A 23,898-nucleotide genomic window follows, 5' to 3' on the forward strand; every position below is an offset into this window, starting at 1 on the left:
CTAGAAGTGCCACTCATTAGCTTGGTGTTCGTGACCAATGACACGGTGGGAAAGATGATTTATCAGATGGTGTGTTAGTGTCACTCTCCAGAGGGGCATCTGGAAGTGTCCTGGGAAGAAAGCCAGTGAGAGTTAAGCCTTCAAAGTGTTTGTGTAATGGGCAGCACCCACCATCTGTAAACAGGACTCATTCTGAAGAGTGACCCGGAAAAGGGTGACTATAAACATTCTGGTACAAGCCTCACAGCAGATATAAGCCCTTACTCCTTTTGAACAAATACCCAGGGGTAGAATTTCAGGGTCATAGGACAGGGGTATTTTAGCTTTAATAGATAATGTCAAACAGTTTTCCAAAGTTGTCATGCATTCTGCATGGTTCCCACATAAAGTTCAAAAACAGACACATCAAACTTATGGTGTTAGAAGTCAGGATACTAGTTACCTTTGGGGGCTTGCGACTGGAGAGAGGGGCACAAGGGAGACTCTGGGGGCTGGTAATGGTCTGTGTCTTGATCTGGGTGCTGGTTACATGGGTATATTCACTTTGTGAAAAGTCATTGAACTGTACACTTAAAATGTGTGCACTTTCCTGTATGTGTGCTACCCTTGAATTAAAAGTTTATTTAAAAGCCTTGAGGAGCCTCAGACCACTAGGGGTGGACAAAACTAACCCCTCTGAGGACCCTCCAATCCCAGGTGGACCTACGTCCCCTTGGAGGTGCACAGAAGCAGATGAAGACTCCAAGTCAAATGTTCCCAAATCCTCCAGTAGCCATCCCTTCTGTGACTACCCGTGGTCCTCCCATCACCCTCTCTTCCTTAGACAGTTTCAAAACATCCGGCTGCATCTAGTTTGCTCTCTCCTTGTCCCACCTCTGGTTTTAGTCCACAGTTTCCACCCTCCCACTTGACAGCAATGTAGAGAAACCAGTGCTTATTAAATGCTTACCTACTGCATGCCAAGCACAGTGCTGGTCATGTGTGCAGCAGAGGTGAGCAGTGCCCAGAGCCTCACAGAGAAGGAAGGGGCACGAATTGCTTGAGCATAAAGTAGTTTGTGGTAAAGCTCATATAATTTGCACCCACTGCCACCTCCAGCAGATGGTGTCCCAGAATAAACCCTACTCACATTCGAATCCTCTGTGTTCCAGTCCAACAGTTTGGCTTGCAAGAAAGAGACTCATTCCAGTTATGTCACAGGATGGATGTTTACTGGGAGGACATGCCTGATAGACTCTCAGGAAGAGCCTGGCAATCAGGCACTAATAAGTATAGGACCTGGGACTGGAAGGGTCCAGCCACGGCTACATAAATCTCACCTGGCCTCCAATTTTTTCCCAACCTGTTAGCTCCTATGCCAACTCCCCACTTCTCTTCACATTTCTCAACTCAAATCCCAGAGTGGTGGGCTCTTTGCTCCTCCCACCATCTGCCACCAGGATACCAGGGGAGTCACTAGCCCACTTGAGAACTGCTTCCCTTCAGGCACTGACTTCCCTAGGGGCATGTTATTCTTTCTTAGTGACCCTTGTTTGTCTTAACAGCCCCTGGTGCACAAGCTTCCAGGAAGAGGACATGAGCTCACTTGATCATGGACAGGAATGCACTTGGAGCAGAAACAAGGATGCTGATACCATTTCTGCTCCCCATTCTCTGGGGCTGGGGGAGTGGGAATGGGGGCATCTCTTCTTCCAGAAGCCAGATCTGGCACAAGATGCCTGTTCAGGCAACCCAAGTGCCTGGGATTCCCTCTCCCTAAGGACCACGAAACCTTCTTGATTTCCTCAGTCTTATTGTGTGAGAGAGACTACCTCCTCCAGGAAGCCCATGACCAGAATAGACAAAGACGCACCCTGGCCTTCAGTAGATGGGCAGTGAGACAGAACGTGGCCTGCTGGCAGCATTCCCATCAATGTCAAAGTCTCAGGGATGAGTCGATAGTTGGGAGTCCTTTGAATATATAATTTAAAACTACATTTCCCAGAATCCCTTGCAGCTTGGCATGGCCATATGACTAATTTCCAGCCAATGGGAAGTAAGTGGAAATTATCTGTGCAACTAATGGGTTGTAGCCACGATGGGAATGGGCATGCCTTTAACTTCCACTCGTCCCTCTTCTTGCTGGAGGAAGTGTGAATGCAATGGCATCACTGTGAACTTCACAATCAAAGGCAACATTTTAGGGATGGAGAAAAACAAAATAGAAGGATCCAGAGCTCCAACATCGTAAACCACCATAACATTCCCAGACTAGTATGGGAGAGAAAAATCGAATTCTCTCACGTTGAAGTTACTGTATTTGGTCTTGTTAGAATAGCCTAGCTTATATTCTAGCTAGTACAGAGTGCCTTGACCAGCCTGTGATGATGTAGAAAGCTTTTCTTCTATTCTAATCCATCTCAAATGTCCAGGGTAAGCTTGGAGGAGAAAGATATGAAGAGGCAATGCACTGGAATATCAATGGAGAGATGAGATCCAGAGAAAAGAGAAAGAGACATGGACATGGTCAATTCATTTCTCTTCAGAGTCCCCCAGGGTCAACACCTTTGCTGGTAGATTGATGTTCACCTCCACTTCTCACCACCCATTTTTCTTGGGGTTTGGAGCCAGGTCATAGAAAGTCAGGTGCCACAGAGCTGTTTTCATGGAGGCAGGCAGGACCCAACGCCCGAGTCATCACAGATTCCGGTAACCTCCTCCCCCTGAAAGCAGGAAATGCTACAGGTCAGCTCAGGGGCAGAGCACAGGACGAGGTCACAAATGTGGCTGCACCAGGATCAATGAGCTTCCCACAGAGAAAACTCTGGTCACTGGAGGACTCTGGGAGTAGTCATCACTTGACCTCTAACTCTGGAGGGCAGCCCCCCAGGTCCCCAGCCTTGGGTAGGGGTCCCAAGGGGATTGGTGAGAGTGTGCATGACTGGAAATGTGGCTGGGAGCCCTGGCCCACCAAATGGATTATCTGAAGAAGGGGACACATCACAGGGGAGGAGAAACAGACTTTCACTCCTGCCCAGGTGATGGGCAGAATCAGGAGTGGGGAAGAGAGACCCTAAAACCCAGGTGGGGTCCCGTGTTACAAGATGTGTCCTGGAAGTAGAGGTGACGCTGGTCAGTTCAGAATGTCTGCTCCAGTCATTCAGGCAGCCACGCAGCAAGCACGTGACTGCTCTGCCCCAGTCAGAATATGGCTCCCCCTGTCTTCTCAGGGGGCGCTGGGTCACTATGCTCTTTCCCTAGTCTCTGCCTAGCCCCAGACACCATCCTGTAAATGAGAGTAATCTCTCGGTGCCAGCCCCGCAGTGCGGGTTAGCCGAGCATTGTGTCTGCATGTGCCCACATGGTGAACGAATACCTGTGTGGTTTCCTTCTGAGAAGCCATCTCCATTGAATTTTCACCCACTCTCAGCTTATGAAAATGCCTCCTTCTGCAAGGGTAAAAGTGGACTCAGAAAGCCTCTCCCGTCCCCCGCCTGCCCCCATTCCCTTCCCCCACCCTGTAAGCTTCACCCCAGACTGCTCACTACACAGAGCGCTGGGGAGATTTGTGGAGAGCAGGCTACTTTCTTCCTCCCCAGCCCTTTCTTCAGCAGTGAGAGGGCAGAGATAAGAAAAGAAGAAAACTACAGAAAGATAGATTTAGAGACGATTCTAGAAGGGCTTTCCAAATTTGGAGCAAAGAGAGGGACAGGCTAGGAAGTATGGAGCTTGTGAATTTGGTGGGAGGAACATGGGGGAAGGATGAGGTAACTCTGTCCACCTTCTAGCTCCAGACCCACCTCCAGGCGTAGCAGGCCCCCAGGCCCAACAGTAGGAAGAAGAGGCCTGCCAGCAGCCCCAGGACCCAGAGTAGCTGCTGGAACAGATGCAGGCGATGCAGGGCTGGAACACAGGGGTGGGGTTTAGGGGTGGCTGTGGCTCCAGGCCTCCAATGCTCCCTCCTAAGGTGACTCCCCCAAGATGAAACCTAAGTTTCACTTTCTCTCAGAAGCGTCCCCATGCAAAGGAGCTTCAAGAAATCAGTCTAGACTAGACAAGCTGATTGCAGCAGAAGTGATTCAGGAAAGACCTCAGAAGGAAGCCTTTGGACCTGAGAACTGGGCCTCTGCGCAGAGTGGCCTGAGAGATAGAGCCCCCCTCACCTCTGGTTCCAAAGTAGGTGGCAGCAGAGGCAGAGCCCAGGGCATTGGAGGCAGAGCACACATATTCCCCCTGGTCACCGGGCCTCAGCTCCTCGATATCCACCCTCAAGGCATTGGGGGTGGCTGAGACGTGGATGTGTGGCTTGGCAGGAGCAACCTGAGGCTGGCTGGAGGCCACCAGCCGACTGCCAAGGTGGATGGTCAGGCTGGCTAGGGGCTCGCTGTCCACTCGGCAGTCCAGAATGCCCTGGACGCCACCCTCGGGCTCCACAAAAACCGTCATGGTGGGTGTCTTGGGAGGGTCTGTGGGAAGACAGGGAGTGTGGTGATTGCAGAAACAACCACAAATTCCTCCCCTCCCTGTACCCCATGCAAGATGACTGCTGCTCCACCCACTAAGAGGGAGAGCCTGTTTCCTCACTCCTTAAATCTGTGACTCACTTTGAAGGCAGAAGAAATAACATTGTGTGACTTCAGGGCTAGACCTCAAGGGGCCTTGCATCTTCTGCTGTCCTTGGAAAACAACCATGTGGGAAGCCCAGGCCAACCTGCTGGATACATGTGGCCCAGCCTATAGCCAGCCCCAATTGCCAGCCATGAGGGTGAAGCCATCCTAGACCATCTAGCCTCTGTTCAGCCACTGGGCAACTGCAGCCACATGAGGTAAGACTAGCAGAACTGCACAGCTGAGCCCAGCCCAAATTTCTGACCCACAGAATTGTGAGCAAATGAAAAATGGCTGTCGTTTTAAGCACTAGGTTTTGGGGTGGCTTATTACACAGCAATAGCTTACTGATACGGTATGGGTCCCTGGTGAAGAATAAAGCAGGGGGCCAATGTCGATGAGGGCCTACTGTGTACTATCTTGTGTACTCCTCACAAGGTGAGGGGACTGACATTTTACAGATAAGGAAGCCAAGGCAGGGTTGCACAAGATCACACATCAGTCACTGGGAATCCTCTGACCCAGGACTCCATTCCTGTGAAGTCCTTGCTCTTTGCAGACAGAAGAGGAGGAAGACCTGAAGTGGGCGTGTGAGATGTGGAGAGACTGGGGCAGGGGGAGGATGTCACACTCACAGAGCACCCGGAGCATGACTGGAGCAGAGGTGGTGGCCCCAGTGGGGAGCTCAGCCCGGCAGTGGTACATCCCAGCTTGGGCGAGGGCCACATGAGTGAAGGCGAGGGTGGGCACAGGCTCTGTGTGTAGTTGCCGGCCATTCCAGAACCAAGCAAAGGTAGAGTTCCCCATGGGCCCAGGGCTGCCAGGGAGGTGACAACTCAGGTTCAGCGCTGTGCCCTCAGGCACATCCAGCCCTGGCTCAGCCACCACACGCACACCTGCAGGACCAGAGGTGGTTAGGAATCTGTAGGCCTGTAGGAGCCGGAGTCTCTGGGTTGGCCTCTATGCATGATGGGAAAGCCTGATCTGACTTGGGATCTGGATCCCCAAAAGTGGGACTGTGTCTCCCCCATCAGATTGAGAACAGGGATATCTCTCCTCCTTGCCCCGGGAAATTCCGGGGCAAAGCTCTGCCTCTCTCTCTCATCAATTCAAGCTTTTCGATGGATGAGGCTGTGTCTTGCCCTCAGGTTGGACTCCCCAAGGTGGGGCTGCACCTTGTCCCTCAAACTGAGCTCCCTGAGGGTAGGGTTATGTCCGTCTTCCCATCCCTGGTTTCCCCAGGGCAGGTCAGTGCTCCCACCCGCAGTCTGGGCCCTGTGAGGGCAAGGTTATGTCTCCCCTGCTCCCAAGCTCCCCTTGGACATTGCCATACCTCCACGCCCCGCCCGCTCCGTAGGGAGCTCTCCAAGGGCCAGGCTGTTTCTCCCCTCAGGCTGGGCAACCCCCTCCAGGGGGAGCTGTTCCTCCCCACCAGGTCAGGCCAGCCAGCCCCCTTTTGTGGGAGCCCCACCCCTCACATGGACTCAGACCCCACAGCACTGGCGCCCCTCCTGCGCCCTGGCCTGCTCACCTTCTGCCTGCAGCTGCCCCATGGTGCTGATTGAGCCCAACAAGTTGCGGGCCGTGCAGACGTAGGTGTCCTTGTCACCTGAGGGCACATCTTGCACCTGCAGCCGCAGGGCGTTGCGGGCCACCTGGACGTGGCCCGTCCCCACTGCTAAGACGTGGACCCCGTGGCTGGTGGCCAGCACCTTGCCATCGCGGGACAGGGCCAGCTCGGCAGGTGGCTCGCTGTCCACAGTGCACTGTACCACGGCCATGGGGCTGGCCCTTGAGTCCCAGAAGGAGGACAGGATAGCGTCCCGAGGGGCATCTGCATTGTGGGGCAGGGCAGAGTTGAGGGCTTTGCTTGGAAACCCTGTGCTATCCATTGTCCACCTGCCTGGCATTGGTGAGGCTGAAACCTCTGGGAAAATGGTCACTTCTGGGAAGTGACAGCTTCTCAGGAGTCCTGTGGGCAGATTCCTCCAGACAGGGTTCACAGGACCTTAAGGAATCTTCCCTCATCACCTATGTCTTTCTTTCCCCAAGTGTCCCAGGTTCCCTGCAGTCCTATGCCCACCCACACCAGGGCCCAGAAGCACCCTCCATCCACCCTGGGTACCCCCAGCCAAGGACACTCGCTCACAGAGGACATGCAGCGCTGTGGGCTGGGAGCTGCGTGTGCCCTGGGCATCCTGGACCTGGCAGGTATAGGCGCCCGCGTGAGCCCGTGTAGCCATCGGGAATGAGAGCGAGGCAGCTGACCCCTCCTGCAGCCAACGACTGTTGTGGTACCAGGCATAGTGGGTGGGTGGGCGGGCAGCAGGGTCTTCACAAGTCACTGTGACAGGGGCTCCCTCGGGCACAGTGGCTGACGGAGCCAGGGTCACCTGCACACCTGTACCAAGAAGACATGGTCAGCTGGGCTGGCCAGACACCATAACTGATCCCACCCCTTGTGGGCCTGGCTAGGGCCCTGCCTCACCCTCTAGCCGCAGCTCCAGGGACATGTTGGCCTGACCCAGAGGACTGCGGGCCGAGCAGCTGTAGAGACCCTCGTCACTGGGCCTGGGCTCCCACAGCTCCAGCCTCAGGGTGTTGGGGACAGAGGCTGTGGTCGAGGACACCAGGAGACGGCCAGCGTGGCTGAGGGCTAGCTGGGCAGGTGGACGGCTGTCCACTGTGCACAGCACCAGGGCCAGCTGCCCGCCGCGGCTCTCCAGGAGATAGGTCAGGCGCATGCCGCGGGGTGCATCTACGGAGGCACGAAGGCATAGAACGAGTTCAGGGACCACAGTGGTGAGGAGGCCAGTTTTCAGGTGGCATTCTAACCAAGAGGACCTTGGCTCCCCACCCCCAAGGGCCTCCACTTGCCCTATCTGGGGCACTGCTTCTCTGCCCCAGTGGTCCCAAACTCTAATGCTCCTTGTCCAATACTCCATCAGCCAGCTCGGTACTGAGTTCCTGGGGTGGATGCCTGTGAGGCTCTGGCCATGCCCTGATCCCTGCAAGCTGTTGTCATTCCTCCCAGCTCCACCCTGCATCCAGCCACACTCACAGAGGACATCCAGGGTGACGGGTCTGGAGAGGTGGAGTGCCTGGCCAGGGGTCAACACGCCACAGCGGTAGGAGGCAGCATCCATGACCGTGACGTTGGGCAGGGGGATGGAGTGGACAGCACCTGGGCGCTGCTGCCCATCTTGGTACCATGTATAGGTGAGCTGGGCCATGTGGGTAGCCCATACAAGGCAGGTCAGGTTCACCAGCTGCCCCTCCTGTACGGTGGCTTTGGGCCACACCTGCACACTCACAGCTGGGGAGAGAAGGAGGGCATGGGGACACCAGGGAATACCGAAGGCTGTGTAAAGCAAGCCACCTGTCTCCACGAGGGTGGGAAGCTCCTCGGCCTCTGGGAGGCACAGGTGACCCACCTGTAAGTGGGGCTCAGATATGGAGCTTAGGAAATGGCTCATCATCTGTCAGGTGGTCCCAAGCAGAGTTCTCCCTGCAGCGCCCTCACCCCTACAGGCTTCACCTGCCCTGCTGTGGTTTCTCCTTGAGTGCCCCCTTTCTGATTAGTTTTATCCACTGGGCATTCATGTAAAATTCTGTTTTTAAGAAAGGTTTTCAGGGAGTTCCCTGGTGGTGCAGTGGTTAAGAATCTGCCTCCCGAAGCAGGGAACACAGTTTGGAGCCCTGGTCCGAGAAGATCCCACATGCCGCGGAGCAACTAAGCCCGTGAACCACAACTGTTGAGCCCGTGCGCGACAACTACTGAAGCCCATTCACCTAGAGCCTGTGCTCTGCAACAAGAGAAGCCACCGCAATGAGAAGCCTGCGCCCTGCAATGAAACAAATAGTAGCCCCTGCTCGCCGCAACAAGAGAAAGCCCGTGCGCAGTCAACGAAGACCCAACGCAGCCAAAAATAAATAAATAATAAAAATTTTTAAATAAATAAATAAAAATAAAAAAGGTTTTCCATGAAAACCAGGTCTGGAGACTGCTGCCCTTAAGGAGGGTGGGAATGCAGACTGTCCTATGTTCAACCCTCCTGCCTGTGCCCCAGGCTTCCAGAACCCTCTCCAACCTCCTCTTCTCTTAAAGGAGCCACCCACACACACACTCACACCCCTACACTGACCCTGGGCATCAAAGGTGGCTGAGGCCGAGGCCTGGCCCAGGGCGTTGGTGGCCTCGCAGGTGTAAACGCCCTCATCCTCCAGCACTGCATTGTGGATCTCCAGACGCAGCGTGTTGGGGGCCACAGCCACCTGTAGCCGGGGAGAGCTGCCTGCAAGCTCCCCCACACCTTGTAGGGTAGAGGCCACAAGGAGGTCCCCGTGGAGCAGTCGTAGCTGGGCTGGAGGGTCGCTGTTCACACGGCACAGGAGGAGGCCCAGTCGCCCAGGGCCTGTGTCCATCAGGGAGATGAGTGTGGCCTGGCGAGGGGCATCTACACAAAGCAGGCAGTGGTCAGGGCCCAACCAGGTGGTCCCTCATCTAGGACTCTCGGAGGCAGAGCCCAGGACCAGGGGCTCGGCATCTCCTTCCCCAGTCATGCCCTTGGCTCCCTCATCCCCCAGGAAACACAAACAAGATAAAAGTGCTTACAGGACACGTGGAGGCTGACGGGGACAGCCAAGTTCGTGGTGGCTGAGCCTGGAGCCTGGGCTTGGCAATGGTAGGCCCCAGCTTGGCTCAAAGTTATGGCTGCAAAATGGACTGTGGCCGAGGTGAACTCCTGGAGGGGTTGGCCATCCCGATACCAGCGGTATGAGGTCCCCTCCAGGACCCCTGTGGGTACCTGGCAGCTCAGGACCACAGCCTGACCCTCTCGGAGCTCAGGCGATGGTGACACCCGGACCCAGGCTCCTGCAGGGAGAAACCAAGAGCAGGTGAGGGCCCTCCGCCATACTGTCCCACATTCTGGGACTACATGTGTGTCCACATGAGGACTGCAAGACCCCAAGCCCGTGTCCCGGAGCCACAGCTCCCCCACCAGACCACTACTGAGGGCCCCACTGCAGTTCCATGCCTCTTCCTCTCCTGCACCTGACTCCCGTGCCCTGGTTCTGAGCTAGCATTCACTGCCCACAACCTTGAGTTATGGTTTTGCTTTGTCAATCGTATTTCACCTACCAGAGGGTGAGCCTCACCTGGCCCCTCAGCTTGTGTGACCTGTAACCCCAGTGCCAGGCACAGCACCTGCACATGTTAGCTCTTGACAAATGTTGGTTTGACCCCATAAAGCACTGAAATGGTGGGGATTTAGGTCATGCCAAGTGCCATTGTCCTTATCATGAGCTGGCCTCAGCATGGGTGACCAAGTACTTGAAAGGGGAAGTTAGCAGCTGTGTAATCTTGAGTTCTTTTCAGCTCTCTCCAGCCAACTCTGCACCCAACCTCTAAGTCATGAGAGCCCGGGAACTGGGGACCGGGCAAAGGGCTGTCCCTAGTGCCCCCTGGGTCTGAGGCAGGAGGAGACCAGGGTTGAGGGAGTAAAAAGGAGGGACAGCCGGAGTGGTGATTGAGAGCCCAGACTGTGCCAGGGACCAGTCACGTGACCATGAGCAAGCCCCTTCGATTTCTCTACAGAATCAAGGCCCAAGGAAAATGTTCAAAAACTGATGTTTGTCATTGTGGGAGAAAAAAATGTGTTTTTCTTTGGCCTTTGCAGCATTATTGATATTAACTTTCCTTTTTTCTGGTTTATTCACTTAGGGAGGATTATTACAGAAGAATATAGATAGATAGATAAATGAAGACTATGAATATATTCATATGCGTGTGTATATATATGTATATATACTCACATTTGTATATTATATATTATACATCTATACATAAATATGCAGAGTGGCCCCCAGGGCACTTGGGTCCACCACAGCTTCAGAGGACTGACACTCACCTCGGACCTGGAAGAAGAGGGAAGTGTTGGCTGATCCCAAGACATTGGTGGCCTCGCAGCGGTAGCTGCCAGAGTCCGCCAGGCTCAAGTCTTGGACCTCTAGCTGCAGGGAGTTGGCTGTGGCTTTGGCCTGGAGGTGGCCACGGGATGAGAGCCGGGGCCCCGAGCTGGTGGCCAGGAGGTGCTCCCCATGGAACAGAGACAGCTGGGCAAGAGGGCGACTGTCCACAGTACAGACGAACACAGCCGTGTGGCCCTGGTCCACATCCAGGAGAGCTGACAGCTTTGGAGGATCTGGGGGATCTGCAGGGACAGTGGGGAGCTCAGGCCACCCCCAGCACAGCTCATCACCTTTTACCTGCCACACTCCGTTACACACACACACGCAGTTCAGTCCTGCACTTGCCCACACCCGAGCCAAGTTCTTGCCTCCCCAAACCCAACCTTAGCCCTGTTTCCCCCAGACCACCCCTTCCACCCTCCAAGGGCCCAGACCTGCCCTTGCCCATCACCCACAGAGCACACTCAGGACCACAGGGGTGGAGAGCTGGGCACCAGCCTCGGTGAGGATGCGGCAGGCATACAGGGCAGCATCCCTTCTGGTCACAGGCAGCAGCGTCAGCGTCTCCAGGGGGCCCTGGGCCCACAGTGCCCCATCCCGGAACCAGGAGTAGTTGGCAGGGCCACCGGCTTCCCGGTCCACCCTGCAAGTCAGATTGGCTCCAGTGCCCTCCTGCAGCGTGTGCGATGGTGTGATGACCAGGACAGTGGCTGGAGAACAGGCAGCACAGGCCTACTGAGACAGGCCTCACCTTGATGTCTTCCCCCCAGACCCCGGGGCCAGTGGTCCAGCCTCCCTGCCTGGACGGGGTGGGAAGGAGGCCCTCTGGGGTGCCCATGGGGCATGGGGAGGAAAGCAAGCTCCCACTGCTGACCAAAGGTGGTTTCTCCCAATAGACCCACCTTAGAGCTGGGGGTTGCAAAGGAGTGGGGTCCCGAGTACCAGCCCCTGACCCTGAGCGACTCTTTCCCTGACCCGCCTCACCCTGGGCATTGAAGGTCGCCGAGGCAGAGGCATTGCCCAGGAGACTGCTGGCCTCACACAGGTACATGCCTTCGTCTTCCAGCACCGGGTCTTGGATCTCTACACGCAGCAGGTTGGGGGCCCTGGTGACTTTTGTGCGTTGGGAACAGCCCCCACAGGTGCTACAGCTGCCCCCGGATGGCAGGGAAGAGGCCACGACACGGTCCCTGTGGAGCAGCCGCAGCTGGGCGGGGGGGTCACTGTCCACACGGCACAAGAGGAGGCCTCGCCGTCCAGCCCCAGCTCCTGCAGTATCAATGTCCAGCCGGGCGGTAAACATGGGCTGGCGTGGGGCATCTGTAGGGAGAGGAGCATGGGCACTCTCCCACAGCCTCTGCCAGGGTCCCACAGGTCCGCTAAAGGCTGGCGAGGTTCCCAGAACACACCGAGCAGAGGCATGTGCCCAGAGCTGCCACAAACAGCTGTGCAGGCTGTGCACGACACAAGGACAAACAGACAAGGGTGGGAGGACCTCAGCCCATGCCCCTTGTGCTAAGCTATGCCCTAGCGCTGGACTGCATCTTCCCAGAAGAAGGAGTGCCATTTTCTAGCTTGGACAGCGGTACCATATGGGCAAGCAGCCACCTTGCATAACCTCCAGGTGCTCCTGAGCAGGTGCCTACCTAGCAATCCCTGGGTGTCTTGCTCTCTGCTTCCACTCTGCACCCCATCCCTTCCCCCAAGATCCTTCCTGCTTCTTATCTCTGATCTCCAAGCCAGCTCCTGTGAGAATAGATAATGCCTAAAATGCCCTTTTCCTAGAAGTTTCCGAAGATTGGGGCCAAAGTCCCCATGTCCTCTCACCCTGAACACTAGAAAACCCCCCAGAGGCACCTGCTTTTCCTGACAGTCCCCGGACATGACTCCTGCACATGTCAGGTAAAGTGTTCTGGAAGCTAAGTATGTCCTGAACATTGGTCAGCCCCTCAAAAGCATCCACCCTTGACAGGACGCAGTCCCTGTGCGGAGAGGCTCTGCCTTCGTGTCTGCACCTGTGAGGGCACAGCCTATGGGGTGTGTGCACATATATGAGTACAGTGTCCCTGGGCCCAGCTCTGGAGGACAAAGTTTGGACATGGTGTCAATGATGGGTCTGAGGCTAGAGGCAGAGCCCTAATGGAACTGGGGCTGGGAAATGAGATTCCCCAGCCTTGGTCTCCAAATTTCAGTCCTGGGTGTCGAGGTCCGCGATGTCCAGGCTCGTGACTGCCTTCCTCATCTAGACCCCAGGGCAGGATGGGGCCAGGAGAGCCTGGAGGAGGTGGGGGTGGCTGATGGACTCCAATGGGCTGACCCTCCTCACGGCAGCCACGGGCTGGTGGGAAGGCTACTCACAGAGGACGGTGAGGACAGCAGGTGAGGAGGGCCCGCTGGTGCTATGGCCATCCTGGGCCCAACAGTGGTATGAGCCGGCATCAGTGCTGGAGGCAGCGGGGAGCAGAAGGCTGCTGCTGGGCCCCTTGAGAAGGAAGGCCCCATTCCGGTACCAGGAGAAGCGTGTGTCAGGTGTCGGGCTTAGGCTGCTCCTACAGCTCAGTGTCACTGCTTGCCCTTCTGCCACCTCTGCTGCCGGGCTGATGAGGAGGCGGACTGCTAGCAGGAAAGGGAGAGAGGAAGGCTCGGCTCCCCTGCATGCCTGTGGCTTCATGCCACCCACTACAGGAAGCGCCCCCGGGTTCCCCTCTCCCAACTCAATTGTAGGGAGCTCTGGGCGTCGTGGCATCAGCTCTGTGAATCTCTTGATGATCCAGGAGGGTCTGGTCTTGAATGCCAGTTCAGCTCTTATTGGTATTAGCTGGCTAAAGCATGGCTGGGAAGGATTCTGAGCCAGATCCCAGGCTTATATCAAAAACCTGGCTTGATCAATTAGCTATGTCTGCCTCAGAAGGAGGGAAGGGCAGCACATGCACCAAGACCCAGCTTCTCTATTTGGCCTTCTGCATCTGACTCCTAGCACGGAGTCTGCCCCAAATGTTCAATAAATAAAAAACAAATGAATGCACGTTGAAGAACTCTCCAAGCTCAGAGTCAGAATGGGTACTAAAGGAATAGCTCAATCTGCCATGTTTCCCTTTTTGCCTTGACTTCTAGGAGCCTCTGAGGCTGGGATGACTGTATACCTCATATCTTTGATGTGATTTTTTTCTAGCCAACTAGTTCAGGCCCTCAGTTGACCCCTCTGGGCTCCCAGGAGGAAGGTGCCAGAGAAGGCCTTCTCCTCAGACTCCTTCCACTAGCCTCACTGGGGCCACCTTACCATTGGCATGGAAGTCCAGAGTGGAGGACGCATTCCCAAGAGAGTTGGTGGCTGAGCACGTGTACTCTCCGCTGTCAGTTGGCCCCAGGTCTCGAATCTCCAGGTGCAGGGAGTTGGGGGCAGAGGAGAGACTGAAGCGTGGGCTGTGGTCACCCTCCCCAGAAGTGGAGGCCAGGATGAGGCCCCCATGTGACAACACCAGAGTAGCCATGGGCTCGCTGACCACAGAGCACTGGAGGATGCCCACCAGCCCTGCCTGTGTCTCCAGGAAGGCAGTTAGGTCCGGGGCGAGGGGTGGGTCTGTGTGAAGATGAGGGGCAGACCTGTTACCCTCAACAGGGGCATTCCTGGATCTCCCCTTATAGCCTATGACTCCTGCACCCACTTTGTCCCATAATGCCCTGGGAAAGGGGCAGTGACCCCAACAGCTCCTGAGTGTCTATCCCGGATTGGGCAAATCACTCTGTCATCCCAGTCAATCCTTGTGGCCACCCTGAGAGTGGGGATCCAGGGACCCCACTTTAAAGGTGGGAAAACTGGCAAAGAAACCTGGCAGTGGGCAGCACTGCCCCAAATAATCAAAGTGAACACTCCCAGCAATGGGACAAACTGACCCCATGTGCCTCTTGATGTGACACAGGGAGACAGACACAGAATCACATCCATGGTGTCCCTGCCCACGTGCACTGGGTCGGTCTGCTCCATTCAGACCAACACAAACTGAGAGCATCACAGAACAACTAGCCTGTGCTCGTCGGAGCTCAATGTCAAGGAAGACAAGGAAAGGCTGAGGAGCTGTACCAGAATGAAGGAGAATAAAGAGACTTGACAACTGAATGCAATGCAGGATGCTGGATTGAATCCTGGACCAGAAAAAAGTAATTACCATAAAGGACATTATTGGACCAACTGGTAAAATTTAAATATAGATTGTAGATTAGACAATGGCCTTGTATTAATATTAAGTTTCCTGACTACATACAATCGTTGTACTGTGATTATGCATGAGAGTGACCCTAGGAAATACATGCTGAGAAATTAAGGGGTAAAGGGGCATTATGTCTGCAACTTCAGGAATATAAATGGATGGATAGATAGATGATAGAATATGTATGTATGTATACCTATAGAGTGCATATGTATGTATGCATGTGGATAGAGAGTGTATATGTAGAGAAAAATGTGTGCATGCATGCACACATATATGTGCATATATACATACATACATGTATATGTGTGCATGTGTGAGCACATATATATACAAACACATATAATATATAGTTAGAGAGAGAGGGAGAAAATCAATTTTCCAAAAATATTAACAAATGCGGAATCTAGGTTAAAGGTATATGATAATTCTTTGTTTTCTTCTTGCAACTTTTTTAAAGTTTGAACTTATTTCAAAATAAAAAGGTTTTTTTTTTGTGTGTGTGTGGTACGCGGGCCTCTCACTGTTGTGGCCTCTCCCACTGCAGAGCAGAGGCTCCGGAAGCGCAGGCTCAGCGGCCATGGCTCACGGGCCCAGCCGCTCCGCGCCACGTGGGATCCTCCTGGATCGGAGCACGAACCCGTGTCCCCTGCATCGGCAGGCGGACTCTCAACCACTGCGCCACCAGGGAAGCCCCAAAGTTTTTTTAAATAGGAGGAAACTGAAGGCCGGGGTTGTCAAAGCCTTGACCAGATGTGAGCTCAAGGGCACCTGGGCCCACGACCCCAACCCTTCTGCAGGGGGCTCTACTCTTTAGCCCTGCTCCCAGGTCCAGTGCCCCACTCCCCCACCACTTACGGCTGACCACCACGCTGACCGGTCCAGAGCGCTCGCTGCCCTGGGCATTCTGCACCTCACAGAAGTAGAAGCCTGTATCAGCCCTGGTGGCTGAGCGCAGCTGGAGGATGCGGCTGTGAGTGTCCTCCATCAGGGCGTGGTTCTTGTACCACCTGTAGCGCAGCTCACTGGGCGCTTCTTTAGGTGTGTTGCAGGCCAACGTCACTGTCTGGTTCTCCAGGATGGAGCCTGCTGGGCTCACCTGGACCTCAGCCACTGTGGAGGCAACATAGGGCACACTGGGGGATACCCAGCTGACTTCCAGGCCCAAACCCTCAGGTTTGCAGCCAATCAGCCTAAATCTCTGCCCATTCTACATCACGCCCCTTCTGCAGAGGAGCCTCCTGGATTGGCCACGCATCTCTTTGCCCTGTTCACTGCCAGGGAGGTTTGTCATCTGTCTGACACAAGGCTGGGACTCCTTACCGGCATCCCGGAGGCACCTTGGCCTGGTTTCCCTCAGCTGCCATGGCCTGGACACCTCCCTGCCCTCTGGTCAAGACCCAGACTCACCCAGGACTCACTGAAGACGTGGAGGCTGACAGGGGGTGAGACCGAAGAGCCCACGCCATTCCCAGCTTCACAGGTGTAGATGCCAGCATCGGCCCAGGCTGCCTGGGGCAGCTGTAGTACACGACTCTGGTCTTTGAGGTGCGTCCCATCCTTGACCCACTGCACGGAACTGACCTGAGGGTAGCTGTTATTCACCTGGCAGGTGAGTGTGACCAGGTCACCTGGAAGGATGTTTCGCCCTGAAGGGCTGAGGAGGATCTTCACACCCTTGGGGGCATCTGCAAGGCATGATGGGCGGTGTCGAATATGGTGCTCAGGGAAGGCAGGGGGCATTTTTCCTCTCCTCTTTCAACACTCTGCCTTAAGGAAGCCCACCCAGATAAATCATAAGTCCCATTAGTTCCCCCGTCCAGGGCAGGCACTGCCCCCACCTTGTGAGGAGTCCTGATCCCTTCCTTCTCCACTGACAGCCTGATGCTGTGATGCTTGGCCTAGCGTCCAGCCTACGCTGCCTTCTATGGCTTTCTGCCTCATGACGTGTCCATTACCTCTCTTCTATCTGAGGGTCATGGACACACTGCTTGCTTTAGTGGCTTGTGGTAGCTGTTGGCAAGGGACCAACCACCTAATGGAGGGGCCAAAGGCAGAGTCAAATTCACTCAGAATGTTTACCTCATTTGTTGAGTTACAACAAAGAAATACAAATACAAAGAAACTGCACTTCTTTAAATCTTGTTCCAAAGCCTCTAATAAAAGCTAATATTTTCAGGAGTTCCCTGGTCGACTAGTGGTTAGGATTCTGGGCTTTCACTGTTGTGGCCCAGGTTCAATCCCTGGTCAGGGAAATGAGATCCAGCAAGCTGTGAGGTGTGGCCAAAAAAAAAAAAAAAAAACTAATATTTTCAAGTGCTTAATCTATGTAAATATGAAAATAATAGAAGCTAATATTTTTGAGTGCTTAATAGGTACCAAGCACTCCTTTAATTTTCATAACAATCCTGTGAGATAGAAAGAATTTACTATTACCTCCACTATACAGATGAGAAAACAGAGGCTCTGAGAGGCAAGTAACTTGCCCAAAATTTGCTCATCTAGTTGATGGTGGAGCCAGCGGCCAGCCTGATGCCTGTGTACAGCAGTCGTTCTAGAACAGGCTGCCCTGTTTTACTGTGATGGGAAGTTGCATAACCAAGTGAAAACTCGGACTTTCTCCCACTGCCTCTTTGCCATGTCTGGGTGTTACCCTGGTCATGAGTATGAGTGGCCTTAGGCAGGAAAGGGGAAACCCCTGCCTCCGTGGCAACCTCCAGGGCTGGGCTAAATCCCAGGGCCCCTGCTGCTCGACCCCCAATTCTCTGGCTTTTTGTGTCTCCTCTTCTCTGCCCAGCCCAGCTCCGGGGACTGGAGGTGGAAGAGAGCCTTTCAATGTGGCCCTTAGGGCTTAGTAGTCTCTCTCCACCTGCCCCACCCTTTGGTCCGAGTGCAGCCTGGCTGTTTCTACAGGTTGGAGAAGGGGCTGTTTCCACGGGGGAGCCACAGACGTGTGCTCAGTAAACAGGGCGTGGCCCCCAGCGCACTCACACTGCACTTGGAGGTGAATCTCGTCCTGAGTCTTGTGGTTGGCCACCGAGAGCTGGCAGCGCAGAGTCCGGCCATGGTCCTGCCAGGACAGGGCCATGTGGAGGGTCTCCAGGTGGCTGATGCCCGTGGGCTCAAGCTTCTGGAGGTTGGAGGTGACGGAGCGGGTGGGGTCCTGGCCTTGCCACTGCAGACTGACTGGCTCCTGCAGGCACGCGTAGGGAGTGGAGCAGTTGAAGTCCACCTCCATGCCTTCGTGCAGCTCAGCTGGTGAGGCAATGGTGGGCATGCTGGGCTCCTCTGAGGAAAAAGACAGGAGGCTAGGGACTCCCCTTCACTGCACCTGAGACCTCCTGCCCTAGAAACTCCAGCCTGGGCAGGGAGGCTTCAAGGGGAAGGAGAATGCAAGGGGTTCATTGGGGGTAATGCCAGGGGGCACAGGGCTGGGGCTGGAACTGTGGCCAAGATTGAGGTTGCATTTGGATTTAGGACCAGCGTTGGGTCTGTGAGCCAGTGGGGCCAGGAGCAGTCTGGGAGTCCCTTCCAGGCAGTGGCCCTGCTCCTCACCTGTCACGGTGACCACTGTGCCTGTGACATCTGACCAGCGGTTGCCCTCACTGATCTCAAAGCGGAAGTTGTAGGAGCCCGAGTCCTCGGGCTGCAGGTCCCTCAGCAGCAGGCTGCACGACTTGTGCTCGGCACGCCCCACCAGCAGGGCACGGCCTTGGAAACGGGCCTCCACCAGCTGGGGGTTCCCAGAATGGCTCACTACCTGCCGGTTGCCGGAGTAGTCATAGTACCAGATGGTTGTGATGCCGTGGGGCACCTCCACGCTGGCAGGGAAGCTGAAGATGCAGGGGATGACGAGGCAGGAACCCCTTACGCCCTGCACAGCCTGGGGACTGGAGACGCCCCATGAGGTCAGGCCTGAGTTGGGGGGTGGGACAGGGAGGAGCGTGATGCAGGCCTGGGGTCACTGCAGAGCCCCACGCTCTGCCCCACAGAAGGTGCCCCACATGTGCCCCCAGCAATGCAGCCCCTCTGGGCACCCCAAAGAGGGTCACAGTTCCCTGTCACTGCCTTCCCATGCCCTCCTTCAACGTCAGCAGCTAAACCTGTGACCAGACACAGTCCAGTCTGCCCAGGCCAACAGAGGGCTGGACTCACTGAAGCCAGGCCCTATAAGAAGAAAAAGGCCAGCAACGCTTACCTGCTGGGATGGATGAGGCCAGGAGGAGAAGCTGGAGCGGGAAGTCCATAGCAGGTTCTCACGTTGGTTCTGGTGCCTAAGAGGGTGGTGTGCACTGTGCTGGCTGGGCACACAGAGGCCTCCTGGGGAACCTCAATCTCAGAGCCTGCTGGGAGCCCAGCCCTGTTTCCTCACACAGTATGATGGCCAACCCAGTGAGAGGGCAGGGCAGCTGCCACTGGGAGCCAGGAGCCCGTGTTCCCAGCTCAGGCTGTACCCAGGAATGCCCTCACTTGGTGGCATGCCCCAGAAAGTCCTCTGTCTGTCTCTTGGCCCCGCCCTAAGTTCTGCTTTCCCAGGCCCCTCAAGGATGAACAGCTGCTTCTTCCTTTCCCCCACTTCCCTGCCCCCTCCCTGCAACCCAAGTCACCAGGAACTGGAGCCCAGAGAGGCCCAGTGACTTGCTCCAAGGCATCCAGCAAAAATGATGGTTTCTTACTTTAAACTTATCTCCCTACCACCAGCCTTACCAGCTATAGACCATAATGGGGCTTGACTGAGCGCTTACGAAAGTGCAGCCTTTAAGAGTCACTCCCCTGCTCAAAAGTCTTCTGTGGCTCCCCATTGCCCATGAGATGTGGTTCCCCATACAACCCTGAAAGCTCTTCCTTTCCTACTCCCAGCTCTGCCCCCATTTCCTGCTCCCCCTGGGGCCACCCTGGAACCAGTTCCCACTGTGGGGCCAATCCTGTCTGCCCATGAGCTCTCCAGCTGACCAGCTCTGGCCTCACCACAAATGATCTTAGCCTGCTGAAATCTTATTCAGTCTTCAAGGTGGCTTCTAGCTGAAACCTCCCCTTTGGGGTCTTTAGCCACTCCAGAGCCATCTCTGTGCTTGCCTTGTCCTTGGTAGCTGTGAGCACCCACTTCTCAGGACCTGGGACTGAGGACATGTGTCCTGCAGCAGTGCAGAGCCCCCCGGCAGTCGTGGGCAAGAGAAGGGTGTGGTCCTTGGTGGTTTAGAGTTGGTGGCAGGGCAAGTCTAGGTGTGACAGGGGTCACAAGGACCCTGCCCAACATATATCCTACAAACAGGAGTTAAATGCCTACTGTATACCATGCACAAGAAGGCAGGCCCTCCGCCATAGAGTGCCCCTGGTGGAGATGGGGGCTCTAAGAGGTGCAACAGATATGAATCCAAAGGGGAGAGATGCCAGAAACACATATAACTGAAACTATAAAACTGTTAGAAGAAAATGGGTGAAAATCTTCATGACCTAATAACAGGCAACGATTTCTTAAGTATGACACCAAAAGCACAAGCAACAAAAGAAAAAATAGATAAATTGAATTTGATCAAAATGAAAAACTTTTTTGCATCAAAGGGCACTATCAAGAGAGAGAAAAGTCAACCCACAGAATGGGAGAAAATAGGTGCAAATCATATAGGTGATAAGGGATTAACATCTGGAATATATAAAGAACTCCTACAATTCAAGGACAACCCCCCCACACCAAACATCCCAAATTCAAAAAAATGAGCTAAAGACTTGTATAGACATTTCTCCAAAGATGATATACGAATGGCCAATAAACCCATGAAAAGATGCTCAGCATCATTAGTCATTAGGGAAATGCAAATCAAAACCACAATGGGCTACCACTTCACACTGTAAACAAACAAACAAAACCAGAAAATAACAAGTGTTGGCAAGGCTGTGGAGAAATTGGAAGCTTCATGTACTGTTGGTGGAAATGTAAAATTGTGCAGCCCCTCTGGAAAACAGTTTTGTGTTTCCTCAAAAAGTCAGACATAGCTTACCATATGATCCAGCAACTCCACCCCTGGTTATATACCCAAAAGAATCGAAAACAGGGGCTTAAACAGACACTTGCACACATGTTCATAGCAGAGTTATTCATAATAGCCAAAAAGTAGAAGCAACCCAAGTGTCCATCAACAGATCAATGTGGTATATCCATACAACAGAATAGTATTCAGCCATAGGAAGGAATGAAATTCTGACAAATATTACACACATGGGCGAACCTTAAGAACATTATGCTAAGTGAAATAAGCCAGGCACAAAAGGGCAAATATGGTATGCATCTACTTATATGAGGTACCTAGAACAGGCAAACTCTTAGAGACAGAAAGTGGAATAAAGGTTACCAGGGGCTGGAGAGAGGAGGGACTGGGGAGTTAATGTTTAATAGGTATAGAGTCTCTATTTTGGATGATGAAAAAGTTCTGGAAATAGGCAGTAAGGATGGTTACACAGTATTATGAATGTACTTAATGTCACTGAAATGTACACTGAAAAAATGGTTAAAACACTTAAAAATGGTTAGGTTATGCATATTTTACAACATACACATAAAAAACCCATGTTGCCAACTTTGCAATCCTTCCTGGTCCTAAATGCTGACTCTACAGATTGATGGGAAGGGCCTGGGGAGGCTGGAAGTGGGAACAGGAAACTCATGACATCTCCCAGCCCCTAACCTATCTGTCTCAGGGGTGGGGCCCAGCTGATTCTGGTAGCTGCCAGGGGGCACACCTGGGGAGAGGCTGAACAGACGCCCAGAGCCTGGATAGGGCCTGAATTGCCTGTCAGGATGACTAGCCAAGTGTGAAGAGAGGGAGCACAGTAAAGGCAAAACTGAGGGAAGAACAGGCAGAGCCCCGTCCTTTAGTTGACTTGGGTCCCTGGCTAGGCTGCTCCTGCAGACAGGTCTGGTCATATGCTGAGGCCCAGAGGCTCATCCTCAGTTCTTTGGGCAGTCCTAGTCTTGCTCCTCTCCCAGGAAGATGTATCCATACCCTCCACACTTGGTCCTTGGCCACAGGAGAGGCTCATGCTGGCCCAGGCTGGGGCCCATGACCTGGATGCTATGGCCTGGATGCTGGACTGAGCAGCAGCCTACTGGGTATGTTTGGGGGCATGTGTGGCCCTGGGGCCCAGAGCCACACTGGGCATCAAGGTCAGCTCCTCTACAGCTGGGGCATCACCAATGTTCATGTTGTCCCCAGCTCCCCTGATGTTCCCATTTGGCGCCCTGGAAGGGGCAGTGCTGAAGCTACAGGAGGAATGGTGGGATTTTAGACATACTGACCCCAGAATGGAGCAGGGATTTTTGAGAGGACCCTTTCTAGAACCACCCCAAATCACATCATGTAGATGTCACCTATACTTAGCCCAGTCCCAATACCCAAGAAGTCAGTCCCACCAGAGTCCAGCTTATTGGCTCAGCCTGTTCCACCCCAAAGACCACCCTCAGCCCAGAGAACTTTCCTGGAAAAAAGAGAGGGCAAGAAGAACCCCAGGAAGGGAGCTCCTTGTCCTTGTTTAAAGCCTGGTGTTGAGGGGCAGGTACCCCTAGGGCTTGGTTTGAGCTGGTGTCTTGGTGGGCACCCACACCCAGCACCTCCTGGGGGCAGAGGGATGATTGCAGGTCCTGGGGGAGGGGGTGGCTGTACTGGGGACAGGGAGCACTGCAGCCCATAGGCAATGACCATCTGGGAGGGCACAGTTCCCGGGTTCATCCTCCAATCTCCAAGTCTTGGGCACTCTGAAGACAGAGTTTAAAATCCCACTCCCAGAACTGGTATATACTGCATCAGCACTGGGTTGGGGTGGATGGCACATGGGGGGCACCCATGTTTGCTGCCTGTGTGAGAGCAAGTGAGTGGGTAAAGTCTATATGAGAGCAAGTGTCCCAGGACATCTGGGAGGGCTGGCTGGCCCACAAGTCCCTGACCTCTGATCTAGAGGCCAAGTCTGGCCTGGGGAAGAAAGGGCAGAGGCAGTTTTACTGTAGGCAGCTGTGCCTGGGTGCAGGATTCAGTTTCTATTTCCCAGTACCAGAGCTTCTCCCCAACTTCCCTATTCAGGCTGGAGAAGGAGGGAAATGGGGTGACACAGCCAGCTGGAGTGCTATACTCCACAGATCAGAAATCAGGTACAGATGGGCAATTCCGGGAGTACATTATCTTCGTAATAGTGAAAAGCCCCAAACATAGGCCAAACATTTAACTTGGAAAGCCATATTATCCATAAATGAGGTCTATTGGCTTTGAAATGGGTAGTAGAAGTTTCACATTTCATTCCTTAATCTGACTGTAAATGCTCTTAGCCTGGATGCCCCTTCCCCCAAGCTATGCTGGGCGGTGCTGGAGGCCTTCCTCAGATGAATGAAGTGGTAACAAATGAAGTGAAATGAGGGGAAGGTGAAGGTCGGGCTGCAGTTGGGTAGGGGTGAAGGTAATGGTTAGACTGGGATCTGGAATAGAATTAGGGTTGGCACGGAGTTGAGAGTGATGGTGTTGGGTGAGCGTGCAAGTCAGGTCCGGGGCTGGATGGAGATGATTGTTACTAAATGGCTGGGGATAGGATGCAATGGAGGGTGAGGCAAGGTTGGAATAAGTACCGGGGCTGGGCAGGGCAGGAGTCAAGGTGACGGTTAGGATGGGGATTGGGATGTGGGTTGGAGAAGGTTTGGGGTTGTGCAGGGGTTTGGATTATGAGTGCAGCTTTGATTAATGTCTTGGGCTTGGACACCCAGGTGTCCCCCAGCAAATCCCAGCCCAGCCCCGCTCCAAGCCTCTGCTCGCCCTCGGGCCCCAGGGATGGGAGTACCTGCTCCACAGGGGAAGATGGCTGCAAGGCTGGCAAACTGCAGGAGAGAAGAATGGAGGGGGCAGGGCCAGGAGCTCGAGGTGCTGCTGGCTCTCCTGGAGAGGAAACCCAGCCTCGGCGTTGCTTCCTCTTTTCCCAAAGCCTCAGCCCTACTGCCCAACCAGAAGGCTGGTCAGGGAGGAAGCTGCCGGCCTTGCAGAACACCAAGACCAGAAAGACCTCCCAGGCAGGGGAAGGCCCCCGCAAGGCCTGGGACTCTGGGACTTGAGCAAGCAGAAGTGAGACCTTGGGCCCTGTGGGAGCCTCCTATCCA

General features: G+C 54.4%; 1 protein-coding gene and 1 long non-coding RNA gene across 2 annotated transcripts; one reads left to right on the plus strand and one right to left on the minus strand.

Annotated features, from left to right (window-relative positions):
- Positions 1-1,095: 1,095 nt before the first annotated feature.
- Positions 1,096-23,686, minus strand: SIGLEC1 (sialic acid binding Ig like lectin 1). Its single transcript, XM_032605116.1, has 22 exons — positions 23,586-23,686; positions 18,967-19,042; positions 18,324-18,683; positions 17,760-18,056; positions 16,190-16,456; positions 15,627-15,881; positions 13,841-14,140; positions 12,919-13,176; positions 11,545-11,880; positions 11,016-11,270; positions 10,500-10,802; positions 9,203-9,463; positions 8,733-9,044; positions 7,649-7,903; positions 7,076-7,345; positions 6,737-6,988; positions 6,119-6,421; positions 5,223-5,483; positions 4,143-4,445; positions 3,780-3,882; positions 3,356-3,428; positions 1,096-2,702 (listed from the first exon to the last, which is right to left on the minus strand). Exons 2-22 carry the CDS (start codon positions 19,013-19,015, stop codon positions 2,643-2,645), a joined length of 5,133 nt encoding a protein of 1,710 aa, XP_032461007.1. The 5' UTR covers positions 19,016-19,042; positions 23,586-23,686; the 3' UTR covers positions 1,096-2,642.
- On the plus strand, positions 4,440-7,697 carry LOC116740017. Its single transcript, XR_004345767.1, has 3 exons — positions 4,440-4,805; positions 6,640-6,798; positions 7,622-7,697. It is a non-coding gene; the product is annotated as an uncharacterized LOC116740017 (long non-coding RNA).
- Positions 23,687-23,898: the final 212 nt, after the last annotated feature.

Source organism: Phocoena sinus, chromosome 15 (genome assembly GCF_008692025.1).
Source record: "Phocoena sinus isolate mPhoSin1 chromosome 15, mPhoSin1.pri, whole genome shotgun sequence".
Classification (NCBI taxonomy): Eukaryota; Metazoa; Chordata; class Mammalia; order Artiodactyla; family Phocoenidae; genus Phocoena; species Phocoena sinus.